The following is a 19581-nucleotide window of genomic DNA, read 5'->3' as shown; positions in this document are numbered from 1 at the left end:
TAACCTAATGAGGATGTAAATAGGCCAGTTAAGCAGGCCAAATGGCCAATAGGCATAAGAGGCTGCTCACCCTCACTTGTAATTGGGGAAATACAAATTAAAACAAGCATGAGATACCATTTCACATCTAGCAGACTGGCAAACAATTTTTTTAAGTTTGTTTGTTTGTTTATTTTGAGAGAGAGAGCAGGTGCAGGGAAGGGGCCGAGAGAGAGGGAGAGAGAGGGAATCTCAAGCAGGCTCCACACTGTCAGTGCAGAGACCAACATGGGGCTCAAACCCACAAACCGCGAGATCATGACCTGAGCTGAAACCAAGAGTCAGGCACTTAATCGACTGAGCCACCCAGGCACCCCCAGACTGGCAAAAAGTTGTAAATCTATATCAGTTTGGCAAGAATGGCTAGCATGGGAAGTCTTCTCCACTGCAGGGAGGAGTTGAAACTGGCAGAACCTCTCTGGTTGAGTGGATTTGCATTGTATGGTAGAAGGTGCTGTACCCCATGACTCACACTGCACAGGAGATGTGTATTCGAATGGTCATTACAGCCCTGTTTGAAATAGTAAAAAATTGGAAAGAACCTAAATATGCATAAATAAATGCATATTTATATAGAGATAAACAAATTGTGATATATTCACATGGTGAAATACCATTTGGTGGTTTCAAATGGTCTAGAAAGACATGTATCAACATAGATCAAATTTCAAAAACACAAAGTTGAATTTAAAAACTTATGTCACGGGCACCTGGGTGGCTCAGTAAGTTGAGCATCTGACTCTTGATTTCTGCTCAGGTCATGATCCCAGAGTTGTGGGATTGAGCCCCTTGCTGAGCATGGACCATGCTTGAGATTCTCTCTCTCTCCTTCTGCCCCTATCCCCTGCTTGTGCTGTCTTTCTCTTTCTCAAAAATAAATAAATAACGTATTTCAGTGGGATACATGGGGTGTAATTCCATATATATAATGTTTAAGCAGTTATAATTTTTTTTTTGCATGGCTTATGTAGTTAATAAAAACATAGTGAGAATGATAAACACCAAATTCAAGATCGTGGTTATTTTGGGGAGGGAGGGAATGGAATGCATCAGGAAAGAATATATAGGAAACTTCAAATATATGCCATGTCTTAAAGTTTTTTCGTATTAAGAATTATGGTATACTTACTCGAATGCCAATAGGAACTCAAAAACCAAGGAGTATCCTTCTATTAGCATAGACAGCAAAGTGGTCTTGGGGATTAATTCTCATAGAGAGTAATAAAAATTGATTCATAAGCTTTTAGGAAAAAACCTTCTGAGTAAAACTATTAGAAATTATTTATTTTTTTATTTTATTAAGAACAGAAAGCACAAAATGTAATCAATGTAAAATTTAATAGCAGGGTGCCTGGGTGGCTCAGTCCATTAAGCTGTGGACTTTGGCTCAGGTCATGATCACACAGTCAGTGAGTTTAAGCCCCGCATTGGGCTCTCTGCTGACAGCTCAGAGCCTGGAACCTGCTTCGGATTCTGTGTGTGTGTCTCTCTCTCAAAAGCTGAATAAACATTAAAAAGATTAAAAAAAAAAATTTAATAGCCTTTTGATGTCCAAAAGAAACAGTGTACCTTCATGATTTGGAAGACCTTTTGTGCAAATTCATTTTTTTGGATATGGGACACTGCTTTTAAAAATTATAAAATATCCACATATAAAAAGTGCATAGAATATATGTGTACATTTTCATATACATTTGTAATTACAAAGCAGAACTCTGCATAACTACTGTGCAGGTCTAGAAATTCAGCATTCCAGAAGCCTGTGTGTGGTGTACTATTCCTTAAATTCAATTTGTTTTATCATAATATGAACAACCATACACTAGGCCTGTTATGTTTCTTATATTGAGAAATTAATTTTAGAAAAAAATGTCCTTAACATTGATTTTTAAATTTTCAACATAATTTGGCATTGGGAAATGTCAGTCCAACACTAGGATGTCTGAGAAGACTGTAGAAAATACTGTTTCGTGGTTTGCAGAAGTCTTGGCCAAGGTTAGCAACGGCCTGTCCCACAGCTTGTACTTGAGCTCCAGGCCAGCAATTGCTCCCCTGCAAGCTCCCGGAATGGTAAGCACTCCTCCTTGGTAACTGTAACTGGCATCATAGTTACAGTTTATGCATGTGAGCAATACCTCTGTTCTCCTGGCCAGAGCTCCAGGAAGTTGATAAGTAGCTTCAGAGTTGTGTTTTCCCTGACACTGACCGATGGGATAGGTATGTGGTCTTTGCCATTTCGGGTAGCCCCTTCCTATCTGAGCATCTGCTGTCTTGCCTGGGATGCTGGGCTTCCCCCCTTACCCCCCAATCTTGGCACACACACACACACAAAAACAAACGACAAAACAAAAATCAAACTCGGGCAGATTGTCCTTGATGACTGAGTGAAGAATCCATGGCCAAGGACTGGGAAACAGCACTCTAGACCAGGGTTTCTCCACTTTGGCACTTTGGACTCTTTGAGCTGGATCATTATTTGTTGGGGGGAGGGGTGTCCTTTGCATTGGAAGATATTTCGCAGCATCCCTGGCCTCCACCTGCTAGATGCCAGTAGCACTCTCTCAGTGTGACAACCAGAGTATTTCCAGACATTGTCCAGATGTCTGAGGAAACTAAATCACCTCTGGTGGGGAACCACTGCCTTGGAAGATGAGGCTCATGGTCCCTTCTAGATACTACAGCTGTGGAAGTGGTGGGAGAGGCAGCCCTTGGATGAAGGCCCTTAACTTGGAGCAAGAGAAAGAATGCAAGGCCAAGATAGGAGAAATGAGTCAAGCAGATAAATAAATAGAGCCATTAAGTTAGGGGTAAGGGCTTCAGGGTAGCAGTAAATGACAGCAGCAAAAAGAGAGGGTAGGTGCAGGGCCCTGAGGCTGTGGGGTGTGGCGTGAGGTTCTGTTCAGTAACAACAGGAACGAAGGTGTTAGCCAGAACCTGGTCTCCTCTCCAGAGGGAGGCGCTGAAGCCCCCCACCTTCCCTCTGCTGGGGCCAGCCTTGAATACCTGGAGCACTTTAAATCCTCCTAAGTATTTTACTGCTTTCCTCCTGACCTTGTGGGGAGAGTAACATGAATCTGTCAAGTGGGTTAAGCTCCTTGGAGCAAGATCGCAATTCTTTTATCTTTATTCACTTAACAGACATTTATCAAGCACCCACTTGGGCAGGGGCTGCGCCAGGCAATAGGAACCCAACTAATCAGACCAGACCTGCATATTCTGGTTGGGGAGACAACTCAGCCAGGACAGGCAACCCGGGGAGAAGAAATAAGGCGGGCCCCATAGTCAGGCTTCCCAGGTCCACATCCCACCTCTGCTCCTGGCTGTTCTGTCTCCTTAGGTCTCAGTGTCCTTGTCTGTAAAATGGAGAATTCTTGACCCGAATGGGTGTTCAGAGGATGAAGTGAGAGAATGTGTACAGCCTGTAGAGCAGTGCCTGGCATTAGTGAGCACTCAGCAATATTAATATCATTATCAACATTGATTTACTATGTTTATTATTATTTATTATATTGATTTGTTATTGTTATTATTATACTACAGCATAAAAGGCTGTAATAGAGTGCCAAGAACGTTCTGAGAGGCAAGTGACCAAAGGTACACAGAAGTGGCTTTTTTGAGATGGGTCTTAAAGGATTAGTCGGACTTTATCAGGAAAAAAGAAGTTGGGGAGTTGTGGAAAGGTCACGCACTGAGATGCGGGCAGGAAGTCACAGATTGGGAGCAAGTGAGCATGGCTTATAGGGTAGAGCTGCTGGCTGTGACATCCGGAGGCTGAGGCTGGGAAGGAAGGTGGGGGGCGGGGGGAGTGTTGCGCTGGAGAAGGGACTTGATCTGAATGGACATTAAGTGCCAAAACCCTTTGGCTTGGATCTGCTTCATTTGTTATTTCTTTTCTCCAGAAGAGATTTGGGAGAAGTTGCCATTTTTTAAATAATTTTTAAAAATTTATTTATTTTGGGGTGGGGGACAAGTGGGGGGACAGGCAGAGAGAGAGAGGGAGAGAGAATCCCAAGCACTGTCAGCGCAGAGCCCAACGCAGGGCTCGAACTCACGAACCATGACATCATGACCTCAGCTACAATTCAGAGTTAGATGCTTAACTGACTGAGCCACCCAGGCACCCCAGAACTTGCCGTTTTAATCTCATTCTTCTTTCCTGAGCAGTGAAGAGCTAGGTGTTTCCCACTACCTGCTGGCATAATTGAAGCTTTGGAGGCTGGAAAACAAATTTGTCTTGTGGTCCCTGTGCCGTCAAACATGGGGTGGGGTAGCACGCAGGGGAACACTGGCCACCATGTCACAGCAGGGGTCCAGCAGATGGAGCACAGCCTCTCTTGTCTGGGTGCCCTTGAGGCTTTCCAGTTTTGTGACCACTCAGATGGTGTCAGTGTCTCCACTCTACTTGCTGGGGTTCACAGAGGAACAAATCAATAAGCTGGCCCTGGGTCATGATGTGTTTTCCACCTCTCTTATTTCTGAAGCTCACATGCTGCCTCAAGGCAGGGGCTGGAAGCCATCCTGGCAGACGTGGCTAATAACCAGGGCATCTGTGCCAAAGGAGCGGTGTGTTTATTTCTCCGGAACCTGTGGCACTGTGCCTGAGGCTTTGCTGAATCAGCCTGGTGCCGTCTGGCTTCCCCGCTGGATGCTGAGACCTCAGTCCCAAGGTCACAATTGTGCCCTGGATGGCTCTGGCTTTCACTTCCCCACTCTTGAAACTTCACACAGTGAATGGGTACTTATTGAGCACCTGCCAGGCCCCGGGTTGGGGGGGGGGGTGCATTATGAATGAGACAGATACCATCCTGGGCTTTGGAAAACATATAGTCTTCTAGGAGAGACAGACATTGAAGAAACCATTACGGGTGGTTTGGATAAGGGGAAAGGCCTCACAAGAAACTAAGACTCCCTGACATCTGAGGATGCTTGGGAGGAGTGGGTGGGGAGACCTCCCTCACCAAGCTGGCTCGTTATTCAGCCCAGTGGACTCCCACAAGAGATATCCCCCTTGGCCTGCCCAGTGCCTTTGAAACTGTTGCCTTCTTTCTCTTTCTTAAAATTCCTTTCCTGCCTCCCCCAGTCCTTCATTCTCCCCTTCCTTTCAGACTACTCTGTTGTCCCCTTTGCTGGCTTCTCTTGCTCCCTACACATAATTCTGGCCTTCCCAAAGGATGGCCTGGCTCTCCAAAGCAGTAGGCAGTGGTGGTTAGAAGCCAGGCTTGGAGGAGGCCAACCTGGCTGGGTCCTAGCCCCTGATTTACTTCTTATGGTCCCACAACCTTAGAGAAGCAAGTGACTGCCTACTCCATGTGTTGGTATCCTGTCTGTAAAAGAGGTTTTGTTTTTTGTTTTTTGTTTTTTAATCAAGGCAGTCTGAGGCCTGAGGTAATGCGTATAAAGCACTTAGTGCAAGGCCTATATGAGTCAAGATTACAAAGCCCTTTCTCTTTCAGCATCAGAAATGGACTCCGTTCCACTCACTTTCCGTTTTTCCCCGGAAACCTGATGAATGTGAAATGTGAAGGTGTTACCTGGCCACAGAGCTTTTAGTAAAATTGACCCCTGCTTGGTACATTGAATCTGGACTGGAATTTCTCTGTATGGCCTCTAAATACCTGATGAGGAAGCCATGGCTTTGGGCTTCCTGAGTGTGGTGTCTCCTTGCAGGGACCCTAGAGGCTCTCTATCTGTGGGGTTGTTAGAGGAGATGTTGGCTCATGTGGGGTCTGGGACCAGAGTGCCTCTGTTCCCAATCAGCTTACACCTGAATTGACACTTGGAGGTGTCTCAATATCCATTGAGAGCCATTGAGGTGCTGAGAACACATTGTGGAATGAAACAGATTCATTCTGTGGTCTGCAGGCACTTAGAGTTCGGGAGATGTTGTCCATCAAAGTGTCACAGATAGTAGTAAAAGAGCATTTTGATGTTGTGTACCTCATGTAGTAGGAGATTTGACCTAGTCGGTAAAGTTGGGGATATCTTCCGTGAGGAAGTCATGATAGAGCCAGGATCTGATAGATGAACAGGCATTAACAAGCAAAGAAGGGAAAGGGAAGATTCCAGAAAGCGAGAACAGCACAGGCAGAGGCTTTGAGAGGGGATGCTGCTAGGTGGTGGAGCTATGCCATGCAGGTCCTTAGGGGCAGGGGTGAGAGGGTGAGAGTCAAATTATTCAATGACCCCCTGCAGCCCTGGGCAGGGATCAGTGGGAGCTGATACCCAAGCGGTTGTGCTGGTCTCACTTTTCCTTCCTCTTATTAAGAGCAGTGAGAAGCAGGTTAATGCAGGGTGGGGATGTGTGTATTGGGAAAGAGGGGTTGGCTTGATTGGATTTACGATTTGAAAAGCTGATTCTGGCTGCAGGATGTGGGAATCAAGCGTGAGGGGAGTGAAATTTGAAGGAACTTTAAGTGAAAAGTTTATTTTAGAGGAGGAAGCCCAAGGTATGGGTGGGCTTTATAGAGCAGCAGTGGGGATTAGCAGGAGAGGAGAGTTTGACCTTTAATTTCAGGGGTCATGGCTGCTCAACTTGGCTTCCCACACCCACTCTCACCCCCGGTTTTGGCTTCCATGACCCTGGATCACTCTTTCATGTTGCCAAATCACAGACTGAAGGAAGGTGGATGTGCCACTGAAGTAGAAGACAGAGGTTCCAAGCACATCCCAGCTAGGGGAGGAAACCTGTAGGGCATTCATAAAACTAGATCAAGCCTCTCAGCAGCATTTTCTGGAGCATGGAGAAGTGTTTTTGGCATTGTAGACAGACCTTTTCCATCAAATAGGATGAATGAAAATGACATTTCTCTTTTCTCTCTCTCTCTCTCTCTCTGTCTTCCCTCCAGGCTTATATTTGGCACCCTTTACCCTGCGTATTATTCCTACAAGGCTGTGAAATCAAAGGACATTAAAGAATACGTAAGTAGCTCTTATTGGTGGGGGCCTGATGGTTGCGGGGAAGCTGGATGTGAAGTGTTGAGAGAAGCAGGATGCCCTATGCCCTCCTTGGTGCAGGCACTGAGAAGAGAATCCAGAATACTTAGAGGTTGGAGGACCATATTATTGCTGGGTGGCACCATCACAGCTCTAGATGTGCGGGGCACCTCTAGGCAGGAGAATCATCAGACTGCCCCTGCTCGACAAAGACCTACATGGGGTGGGTGATGAGGAAAGGGTACCCTATCCCATGGTAGCACAGAAACCCAGGTCAAAGTACAAAGCATGTGGATTTGGGCATCAGGAGTCTGAAGTCAAGTTCTGGCTCTGTCATTTGATTGATGCAATGCTGGACAGGAAACCTAACTTCCAAGAGCCTTGGATCCTAATCTGAGGGGTGGATATCAACAATCCCGGCCCCTAGCATTGCGAGGGACAAAGGGTCTTTGTTCTCCCTCTTTTACTCAGCTGTCATTTTAGAAGTTTGGCACAGGTAAAGAAATAAAGCATATTTGAAAGTCACTTTCTTTCTCAGATTTTCCAGGGTGCCTTTATGATGAAATCAGCCACCTCCAGATCAACTGCTACCAGAACTTCCCCCCCACCCCCGCCCCGTTCCCTCAGTTTCCCAGAACTGCTGGCCTGGGCTTGCATCTGCTATGAAGCAGGGGGTCTAGATAGGGGTGTGTTCTCTGGAGACTGGGTCCCTGGTATATTCGAGGGAATCTCGGAGTGTGAACTATAAATAGGTGTCAGGTTGCAAGCACAGAACCTCATGATTCGAGATTGGCTTGGCACAGGGGTAAAACACAAGGCAGCCTTTCCAAGAGAGAGCCTTGTCTCTGTCTTCCTTTCAGCCTGGGGTGCGGGAAAGCTGAGCCCGGTAAGGAGGCGTAATCGGGGCCACCGTGGTGCGGGGTCTGATCCTCTACTTTGCAGGGGCAGAAACTCAATTCTGTCAACTCATCTGGGGGAAGCTCAGACGCCGGTAAATTGTTTTGCTCTGACCAAACTCACAGGAGCCTGGTTTATGACTAAAATGGCAATTCATTAATTTGGAGTGAAAAATATCACTGACGAGCTGAGCAGCTGTTTGCGTTGGCTGGCGAGCACGAGCTTTTCCCAGGAGGGAAAACCTGAGAGTTAAGATTAGAAAGTTTCTTGGTAAAAATGGCATCGAGACAGAGGAGCCGCGTGGTATTAGGAGAGACCCGTCTGCTTTCCCTGCACTCGTTCACACGCACTCACACTCTCACTCCCCCTCACTTGCTCTCACATGTGCTCTCACTCTCACACTCACACACACTTACATGCTCCCCAACATGTTCTCGCGTTCTCATGTGCTCTCACATACACTCATGTGCTCTCACACATGTTCTCTCACTCTCACACACCCACACACACCCCTCACACCCCACACTCTCACATGCACTCTCACACACATTCACACTCACCATTACACTCACCTCTTTTCCTCCTTTTGACCACTAAGCCCATTTATCCAAGAAAGAAACCTGGAATTGCTTCCAACTTCCCCCTCCCCCTCACCACCCAGCCCTGTACACACACCTGGTTCGAGACAGCATCCCTCGTCCCTGCCCCCCTAATGATCCTTCAACCAGGCCTCTCCTCCTGTGCTGCCACTCTCTTAAATGCACTTCTCTTCGTGTTTTCCCTGGCGTGTTACAGTAGCCCACTGTATTAGTTTTTTATTGCCACTGTAACAAATTACCGGAATGCAGGGCCCTAGAACAACACAAAGGTATTGTCTCCCAGTGCTAGAAGTCTGAAGTGTCATGGGTCTCACTGTGTTCAAATCAAGCAGGGCTATCTTCCCTCTGGAGACTTTTTTTTTTTAACATTTTTATTTTTATTTTTGAGACAGGGAGAGACAGAGCATGAACAGGGGAGGGTCAGAGAGAGAGAGGGAGACACAGAATCCGAAACAGGCTTCAGGCTCTGAGCTGTCAGCACAGAGCCCGACGCGGGGCTCGAACTCACGGACCGCGAGATCATGACCTGAGCCGAAGTCGGCCGCTTAACCGACTGAGCCACCCAGGCGCCGCAGGAGACTTTAGGGGAGAGTCCATTTCCTCGTCTGTCCCAGTTCCTAGAGGCCAGCCGTGTCCCTTGGCTCGTGCCCCTTCCTCCATCTTCAGAGCCAGCGAGTAGCATCTCTGACCATTCTTCCATAGTCACATCTCACTGAGATGACAGCCAAGCTCACGTCACAGGAAGGCTCTGGTGAGGAATCTGCTGCCAATGTCACCACCAGGGACACTGGCTGCCAGCTATCTGTGCCTTGGGAACATTCCCTGAAGATTCAAAAATCCTAAATGCAAGTGTTTGATTTTTTTTCCTAAGCCTATATAACAGGCCTTGCCTCCCACAAACATCCTCGTACTGGGAGACTTTCACCAAATTCGAAGGCATTGGATGTTGGTAGAAAAAAACAAATATACATCTCCATGTCAGTTACCTCTTTGGCTGATCAACACCCACATTCACTCCTTGCCCATATTTTGGCTTTAAAAAAAACTTTCCAACAAGAATGCTATATAATTTATGTCCTTGGCAAATCCAGATTTTATTTTTTTTTTTTACCTGAGTCCAGCACCAGATCCAGTATTTCTGGCAAAGCCTTCTCCTCAGACTCTGACCTTAATGTGCAGAACTCTAAAAATTAAATTAGCAAGTGAACCATCATTGACGTACCCCATATACTATATGAGGGAGAGAAAGAGAATGCATAAGAATAAAACTAGTTAAAATATTTAAGTCTATACATAACACAGAAAGGAAGAAAATATGGATAGAGGCTATCGTCCTTAGTCATGTAAGTAGTCATGAGTTCATAGGTGATATTATGTATTCTGCTAAAAGATAATTTTTTAAAGGCAAACTCATGACTCTTGTACAAAAATAAAGTTGACACACATTGAAAGTTTTACTTAACTTATTAATTAATAAGGGAACCAGTAAGGTGTTACAAAAATAAAAACAATTCAAAGGAGATGCCAAAGAACAGACGTTATATAAGCAGGCAGGAATGATTAAATGAATTTGTTAATAGATATTCAGCTGACTTTGGGGGAGTGTGGGGAGATCAGTTGTACCTCTATGGACAAAATCATTTGCGTTGTAGTCAGTTTTCTATAACTTACAATGTTTTATTTTTTATTTTTTTTTTTTAATTTTTTTTTCAACGTTTTTTATTTATTTTTGGGACAGAGAGAGACAGAGCATGAACAGGGGAGGGGCAGAGAGAGAGGGAGACACAGAATCGGAAACAGGCTCCAGGCTCCGAGCCATCAGCCCAGAGCCTGATGCGGGGCTCGAACTCACGGACCGCGAGATCGTGACCTGGCTGAAGTCGGACGCTCAACCGACTGCGCCACCCAGGCGCCCCTCTTACAATGTTTTAAATTAAAAAATAATTTTTATGTTTATTTATTTTTGAGAGAGAGACAGGGCATGAGCGGGGGAGGGGCAGAGAGAGGGAGACACAGAATCTGAAACAGGTTCCAGGCTCTGAGCTGTCAGCACAGAGCCCGACACAGGGCTCAAACCCGCTAACTGTGAGATCATGACCTGAGCTGAAGTCAGACACTTAACAGACTGAGGCACCCAGGCGCCCCTACAACATTTAAAAATAGCTCAAAGATACTGAAAAACAAGACATGTAGAATCAACATAATTCAGAAGGGGGCTGTGGACAGCATCTAGCATTCTACAGGGTACCCATTCCAAAATCTTTCACCATTTTTCCTATTACTTCCTTTTTCTACCATTTAATCCATGTTCCCTTTGTCTTCAGTTAGAGCATTAGTGAGTGGGGTTCCTTATCCAGGGTGTGGCCTAAATCTTCATTCTTAGGGAATCTGAGGCCTTAGTAATCTTGCCTCTGTAAGGCTGTGGTAATGATCCACTGACTTTTACCTCTGAACAAGGCTGTACTCGCTTATATGAATGATCACACTCAGATTCCCCCCCAAGGTTCCTTAACTTCCATGCACCCTCCTTCCTGCCATGTTGTTTAGCGGCAACTCTGGTTCCCCTTGATAATCAGAATCAGTCACCCATGAAAGCCCATGAGTCGCTTTACTGTCTATTTCCTAGGGACATCGCAGTCCTGAAATGGCCAGGTAACAGTATAGTTTCTGCTTTCACTTCATTGGAAGCATTTGGTATCCCCAATGAAAGCATTCATCCCTCAGGTACCGTTAAGTATTAAAAAGCAGAACTCAGGGGCGCCTGGGTGGCTCAGTCGGTTGAGCGTCTGACTTCAGCTCAGGTCATGATCTCTCAGTCCGTGAGTTCGAGCCCCGCATCGGGCTCTGTGCTGAGGCTCAGAGCCTATGCTCAGAGCCTGGAGCCTGCTTCAGATTCTGTGTCTCCCTCTCTCTCTGACCCTCCCCCGTTCATGCTCTGTCTCTCTCTGTCTCAAAAATAAATAAACATTAAAAAAAAATTTAAAAGAAAAGCAGAACTCAGAGGTTTGAGGGCAAAAAGAAAAATGTGAATCCATTAGACCAGTGATTCTCAAACTTCAGTGTGCATATGGAACGAACAGAGGGTTTTACTAAAATGCAGACGCTGATCCATTAGGTCTGGGGTGTGTCCTGAGATTCTGCATCTCTAATAAGTTCCTAGGTAGTTCCAGTGGTCCTGGTCCATGAGCCACAAATTGAGTTGCAAGGAGCTAGCAAAAGGCCCAATCATAAGAAACACCACTCTCATTTCCTTGGTCCCTGAACCTTTAGATTCTGGCTCAGCTGGGGAAGCCTGTGTTGGTTACCGGTTCATGGAAGAAACTGCATCTTCCCGGGCAGTGCATCAACCACACAGAATGCTCACTGTTCCCACCTGGTTCTCTTCCTGAACTCTCCCAAAGCTGTTGCAACACAATTTAAGGCCAGCTGCCTCAGGGCAATGGAGGCAGAGGGGTGGGGGGGAGAGGGGGCATGGTAAGATCAGAGACTTCCAAAAGGATCATCCTATTAACAGTCTTGGCTTTCTTTTGCTATAAAAGAAGGTTCTTGGTTAGAAAGAGTGTGGGGTGGCACGCATCAAAATGAAAAGGACACTGAGTCCACAGCTTACTCTGTGGCTGCCAGAAACATGGCGGGGGGGTAGGGGGGAAGCAAGTCCACATGCAGAATAAATGAATGTTCCAGAAAAGACTCTACTTTTTCTGTGAGGGAAGATGTCTGGTACGATGAGCCTGCTCCCAGGAGTCTGGCTGAGGCCATGAGATAGGGTACCATCATAGAGGTTTTTGCTGCTGCTGGCAGCTTGGTCTCTGAGCAGTGGTTGTGGTCAGGTCGGCCTTGGTGAGAGGGATTCCACATCGCTAAGCCCATCTGTTACCTCTGTCACTTCCCCATGGCCACTGGTTTATGAGCACATTGAACATGCCCTATCACCCTGAGGAAAGTGTCTTGCTGACATCCACAGGGCTTGTCATCTATCCTCTTGATTACCAAAAGCATCCTCTGCCATGGGGACCTTTTGGTGAGCATGAGCAAGAACCACAAATATCTAAATTCCGTGGGTCGATTCACATCATTCCTAAACCACTTCGACACCAATCGCTCAATCTTGTTCCTTCCGGGTACCTTACTATTTAGTCGATCCTTATCTGGTGTTTTAAAATGTACCTGGGATTTGTTGGGGCACCTGGATGGCTCAGTCGGATAAGCATCCGACTTCGGCTCAGGTCATGATCTTGAGGTCTGTGAGTTCGAGCCCCATGTCAGGCTCTGCTAACAGCCTGCTAACAGCTAACAGCGAATTCTGTGACTCCTTCTCTCTCTGCCCCTCCCCTGCTCATGCTCTGTCTCTCTCTGTCTCAAAAATAAATAAAGATTTTTTAAAAAATTTAAAAAATAATAAAAAAATAAAATGTACCTGGGATTTGTTTTCATCGGGTTAGGTAAGGCATGCAGACATAGAAGTGACTGTCATGAAGGAAGAAGTTCTTACCATTTCCCGGAAGTAGGAGGCCCAGCGTGCCATGGAGGGCCACATGGGGGAACACCAGGGTCTGTCAGGAGTCAGAGGGAGCCACACTCTTTATTTTGGTGTCTTTGGGAAAGCCAAGGCTAAGCAGTGTAAGCAGGTTTAGGATTGGCTAGTTTGAGTAATTTCAGTGGGTTCTGGAGTGATTAGGGCTGGGGAATATTGGCTCAATCTGTGAGAGCTCTGTGAAAGAGGGAGTATGGAGTATGGGGTCTGGACTGGTCAGTTTGCATATGAAAGATGTGCTCCAGGGCAAGTCCTTTGCTATCTCTAAGTCTTGGCTAGTCCTGGGAGGGGCGGTCCTTCCCCAGCCGGTGAAACTTCAGATGCCAGAGAATCAGGAATACAGAAAATAAGAAAATACAGTTAATATACCTGGTGGCAGAGTAAAGGCATCACCTCAGGACATTTCTCCTTCCAGGCTAAGTGCACTGTTCAAAGTTCTGCCTGCAGGGGACTGTCACTTTTGCTACTCTCTCCAGGTCACCCCTGACTGTACAGCTGTCTGCCGTGAGCTCATGCTAACAGATGGTGCAGAGTGATCTGTAAACCAGGCTCATATTTTTTCTTTCTCAGTCACAGGCATAGGTAATTCTCTGTGGGGCTGAAGCAAGGCTCGGATATGAAAGAGCGTGTGAAAGGCTCAAGAAATATTAGTGTGGCTGGTGTAGGGGAAGGTCCAAAGATGAGGTGAGGCAAAAGTGGTGACTAAGCCTACTACCTCCCCAGCCCATGGGGGAGGCCTTTTGAAGGCTGCCCGGAGTCCTGGGAGGTAGGGTCTGATGAGCTGTGCGATCTCAGCCTGCCTTTGTGGTTCATGAAAAGTGTCTAGGCTCTGCTTCCTACCCTCTTGCTATGGTCTAGAGTCTCAGCTCCTCACCTATCTCCTCACTCCTGAATCCTGCCCCTGACCAGTTGAGAGGGACTTCCCAGTCATGCTGTCAACGATCTATTCCTGAGTTGCTTCTGGACATTCCTTCTCAAATCAGCCTAGCTTCCTCTCTCTATTCTGGTGCTCTCTATTCTGGATGCTGGCCCACTCAGGCTTCCCCTCATCTTATAGTAAGTATTACATAGAATCCCTCAAACTTGGCAAGTTCTATTTCAAACCTTGGGGAAAAACAGCCATTACTTGGTTTCTCCGTGGCATGATGGGGAAAACCATTTCCTGGTAATTTATTTATGGTTTCCATCTCTGAGTCACATATTCCATTTACCCTGTTAGTCTCACTCAGCAAATCATTCTCAGACCCTTCTTTCTGCATGACAATATTTAAAGTGAAGGAGTGCATGATGGAAACTTCTTTAGGTTAACACTTCAAGCCTCCTCTTTGCCATGGCTCCCTCATCTTTGTCCATAGTTTCAACCTCCCTTCTGAGATTTGGTCTTATCCTTTATCAGGAGCCTGTTAGGCATTCTTCTTGAATGTCCTCTCAGACTCTCCTCAACATTGTGCAGCTCAACTTCCTCCCTAAATTGCCTTTTTCTTTACTTTCTTGCTGGTGTGAGTGGCTCCATATCACACTATGCCTTAGCTTCAGCAAGCCCCTTTCCCCCTATGTATACCCAGCCATCCATTCAACAGGCACTCATGGGGAACATCTATTGCCTTGCAAGCTGTCTAATTTTGTCTCTTCTCCTCAAAAAGCCACCTAAACCAGTATTTACCAAAGTATATTCTTTCTCAACATATAAAAACCATCCTTTCTTGGGGCATCTGGGTGGCTTAGTCAGTTAAGCATCTGACTTTGGCTCAGGTCATGATCTCACAGTTCTTGAGTTCGAGCCCCATATTGGGTGAGCTTGAGTCCTGCTTCCAGTGAGCACAAGCCCTGTTTCAGGTGACGCCCACTTCTCTCTGTATCCCTCCTCTCTCTCTGCCCCTAATAGGATTCTCTCTCTCCCTCTACCTCTGCCCCTCAATCACTTGTACCCTCTCTCTCTCTCGAAACAAACAAACCAACAAAACCCATCGTTTCTTTCCCATTCACAAAGCGAACATTCTAATCGAGTCATTCAAAACATATCCCTGTAGTATCTACTATGTGCCAATAATGGTTTTAAGTACTAGAGATATACTGATGTACAAGAATAACTTGTCTCCACTCTTAGGGAGCTTACAATTTAGTAATAAAATCATAGAAATAAATAGGTACTTTCAAAGCAGACTGGTAAGTGTATGACAGGGAGCATGTATGACAGCGTGGGAGGAAGAAAGGAGGGGGTACTTACTCAAACTTTGGACACTTCCTTGAGAAAATGATATTTAGGCTGAGATCTGAGGGCTGAAATCTGTAGGCAAAAGAAGGTGCACTGTTCAGAGAACTGAAAGAGGTTCATTATAATTGGAGTGAAAATTTCAAGAAAGTATTGGGGTGGAAGGGAGCTTTTTATGGAAATAATGAGGGTTTCATTTATGCAAGAACTTGTAAACCAATTTAAGAACAACAACAGTAGTCTTAACAACAGTATGGCACTGTTGAAGACTTTAAAGTAGGAAGGAGAATCTCATTTGGATTTAAGAAGATCATTCTCACTGGAATATGGAGGATAGATTAGTAGATTTGATTAAAGGTCAGATTAGGTCAGGGGTTTAGAGACCAAGAAAAAGGCTGTAGTTCTATTCTAGATAGGAGATATTGGTGGTCTGAAGTAAGCAAATGGCAAAGGGGATGGAGAGAAGATAGATTCAACAGAAATAAAAGACAGGAAGTGACAGAACTTGATGACTGATTGTCTGTATTAGGTGAGGAATGCAGAGTTTTCCCAGGGAGATTGTCTTATTTAGAGTTAGAAGAGAATGTCTAGGACAAAGCCTTGTGGGCGAACTGGTGAACCTGAGAAGTAGCCAGAAAGTCAAGAGGGAAACCAGGACAGTTGTGGTGTTGGGGGAGCTTTTCAGGAAATGATAGCTTTGTATCCATCTGGAAGTCAAGCAAATTTAGTAAACAAACTGAAAAAGGGTCAGCTATACTCCCTTGAAGTATGTTATAAAGTGGGAACCCCAGTGAGAGCAGTATTAATTTAATGAATGTAGTGCACTAAGTGGAGGATGAGGAAGTAGACACTGCGAGTATAGATGACTCACTAGAGAAGTTTATAGCTAAGGGTTGTTTCAAGGAAAGGGATTTTTTATTGTTGTTATCATTGTCCTTTTTTTTAAAGTTTATTTGTTTTGAGAGAAAAAGAGAAAGTGGGGGCTGGGCAGAGAGAGATGGGGAGAGACAATCCCAAGCAGGCTCTGTACTGCCAGGGCACAGATCCAGGGCTTGAACTCACAAGTGGTGAGATCATGACTTGGGCTGAAATAAAGAGTTGGATGCTTAATCAACTGAGCCACCCAGGTGCCCCTCATTGTCCTTTGTGTTTAATTGAAGATATTAAAGCATGGTTTGAGTGCTAAGAAGAAAAAGACAATAGAGTGGGAAATCAGGCTCCTGGTTGTGTATCTGGATACCATTGTTGGGAATTCCTGGATCCAGGGCCCTAGCATGCCTTGAAATGTACAGTTGGAAAGACCTTCTTTGCCCCCTACTGACAGTTCTGTTCTGCTGCAGGTACTCTCGATAACATGTAGTCTCTGAGACAGTAGTTACTTTTGATGGATTAAACCAGGGTGGTTACCAGGGGACAGTCATTTTTCTGAATAAAGAAGACCTCTAAATAATCTCTTGAGCCACATGTTTCAGAATCACAATGACAATGTGCATTCACCAGAACTGCCTTTATTTTTGAAAGATATTTTTGCTGGGTATAGAATTCTAGGTTGATTTATTTTCTTTCAGCACTTTAAATATTTTATTTCTTCTGGTATTCATCATTTCCTATGAAAAGTCATCTATTGTTGTTCCCCTGTAGGTAGTATGTCTTTCCCCCCACCTCTTAAGATTTTCTTTCTTTTTCAGCAATTTTACTGTGATGTGCCTGGGTGTGGTTTTCTTTGTATTTATCTTGTTTGAGGTTTTCTGAACTCCCTGGTTCTTTGGATTTGCTATTTTTGATTGATTCTGGAGAATTCAGTCATTATTTCTTAAAATAATTCTTATGTCCTATTCTCTTTTTCCTCTGAAAATTCCTATCCCATATATGTTAGTTCTTGATGCTGTTCCATAGGTATTGAGCCTCTCTGTTTTTTCCAATCTATATTTTTGTCTTATTGACTTATTGTCTTGTACTCAAGTTCACAGATCCTTTCTTTTGTTGCATCCAGCCTGCTCTTGATTCTGTTCAGTAATTTTAAAAATTTCAAATATTCTGTTTTTCAGTTTTAGGGTATCATTTGGTTCTTTTTAAAGAGTTTCCTTCTTTCTCTTGAAATTCCTCATCTCTTCACTCATTATATCTACTTTTTCCTATAGATTGTTTAACATATTTATATTTTTCAAGAAAAATAATATTGAATCCTACCTTGTCCTCCTAGGATAAGTGTCTTGTTAAGTGGTGACAGAAGAAAAATTTAGGTTTCATAAAAAAAGATTTGTTAATAAGTCGTTATGTATTTGTATATCTTTTTTGGTGAGGTGTTCAGATGTTTTGCCCAGTTTTTAATTGGGTTGTTTATTTTTTATGAGATTTTTATGAATTTAAGAGTTCTTTGTATTTTTGGATATGGGTTCTTTATCAGATATATGTATTGAAAATATTTTCTCCCATTTTGTGGCTTATCTTTTATCTTAACAGTGTCTTGCAGAGCAGAAGTTTTTAATTTTAATGAAGTCCAAATTATGAATTTTTTTCTTCCATGGTTCATGCTATTGCTGTTGTATTTGAAACCTCATTGCCAAGCCCAAGGTCACCTAGGTTTTCTTCTGTGTTATCTTCTAGAAGTTTTATAGTTTTGCATCTTCCTTTAGGCCTATGATACATTTGGAGTTAATTTTTGTGAAAGTTGTAAGACCAGTGCCTAGATTCATTCATTTATTTATTCACTCATTTTCTTATTCACTTACTAACTTACTTATCTTTTTATTTCGTGTGATGTCCAGTTGCTCTAGCACCATTTGGGGGAGAAAAAAAACACTATTCTTTCTCCATTGAATTGCCTGTGCTGCTATGTCAAAGATCGATTAGCTATACTTATAGGGTCTATTTCTGGGCTCTCTATTATATTTCTCTATTCTAAAAATAGATCTATTTATCTATTCCTTTAGCAATAACACTGTCTTGATCATTGTAGCTTTACAGTAAGTCGTGAAGTCAGATAGTGTCAGGCCTACAACTTTGTTCTTCTTCAGTATTATGTTGGCTATTCTTGGTCTTTCACCTTTCCAGATAAACTTTAGAATCAGTTTGTTCACATCCACAAAAGTATTTGCTGGCATTTTGATTTAGATTCATTCAATCTATAGATTAATTGGGGAGGAACTGACATTTTGATAATATTGAGTCTTCCTGTCCCTGAACATAGAATATGTCTCCATTTATTTAGCTCTTCTTTGATTTCTTTCTTCAGAGTTTGTAGTTTTCTTCATATAGATCTTTTATACATTTTGTTAGATATATTCCCGAGAAATTCATTTTTTTGCTGCTAATGTAAATGATACTGTTTTTTTAACTTTCAAGTTCCATTTGTCCAGATGTTTAGGAATGCAATTGACTTTTATATATTAACCTTATATCCTGTAATCTTGCTATAAGGTTATGTTACATTCTTGTAAAGAATGTTGAGTTTTGTTCTAGTAGGTAGTTAAACTCATCTTGATCTTATGGCAGCTAAATTTTACATTTTATTGGGGCAAGGGTATTTCAGTTTTGTCCGTAGTCTTAGAGCTGATCTCTTAGTCCTGGGATGTAATGTTTCTTCCTAAGGTATGGCCTTTTAGATGTTTCAGTGGAAATTCTCAAATGTTTACGAAGTTCCTCTAACTTGGCAGGACTTGAACTCCAAACTCTGTTTCTACTACAGTGGGGTGAAATTAAATTTCTGCTCAACTTTTTCAGCTTTCCATCTTTGTTTTTTCTCAGAAACCTTGGAGTATTACCTGATTCTGTGCAATTCAGGGGCCAGGCAAATATTTAAAGGGAATTTATATGTGGAATTTGTGTCCTGCCCCCTTATAGCATCCCTGTATGTGATTTTTCCCTCTTAATTTCCAACATTTCTAGGGTCTCAAATTTCATTCTGCAGTTCCTCAGGCAAAAAGATAATGAGTTTCTTCCTGGGGCACCTGGATGACTCAGTCAGTTAAGCATCCACCTCTTGATTTTGGCTCAGCTGATGATTTCATGGTCATGGGAACTAGCCCTGTGTTCAGCTCTGCACTGGGTATGGAGCCTGCTTAACATTCTCTCTCTTCCTCTCCTTTTGCCCCTCCCCTGTTCATGCACATGTGCATGTCACTCTCTTTAAAAAAAAAAAAAAAAAGAAAAGAAAAGAAAAAGAAAAGGACTATGGGTTTCTTCTTGAGTTCTATCTGCCCCATGATTTGCCAGCTGGGGATTGTTCCCAGCCACATTAACATGGATCTATCCTGGTGTGGTTTCCTTATTTTAAGAGTTAAATCCCTTCCAGTTTCTGCCAGCTTTTGATAGTTTCCTAGTACCTTCAAACAGTTGTTTTTAAATATTTTGTTTAGGGGTGCCTG

At 43.9% G+C, this 19581-nt stretch overlaps 1 protein-coding gene across 5 annotated transcripts in view; it reads left to right on the top strand.

The window, feature by feature from the left end:
* REEP1 (receptor accessory protein 1) overlaps positions 1–19581 on the top strand; it is a 109870-nt gene that overhangs the window by 45655 nt on the left and 44634 nt on the right. For all 5 annotated transcript variants that reach the window (XR_006200811.1, XR_006200810.1, XM_042932928.1 and 2 more), the window contains exon 2: positions 6885–6957. Coding sequence is in view for 3 of the 5 variants with exons in the window: in XM_042932928.1 (XP_042788862.1) it covers positions 6885–6957 (73 nt within the window). In the remaining 2 variants the exon portion in view is untranslated. The remainder of the gene's footprint in view (positions 1–6884; positions 6958–19581) is intronic.

This window comes from Panthera leo, chromosome A3, assembly GCF_018350215.1.
Source record: "Panthera leo isolate Ple1 chromosome A3, P.leo_Ple1_pat1.1, whole genome shotgun sequence".
Taxonomy (NCBI): Eukaryota; Metazoa; Chordata; class Mammalia; order Carnivora; family Felidae; genus Panthera; species Panthera leo.
This window is presented reverse-complemented; position numbering and strand designations above follow the sequence as displayed.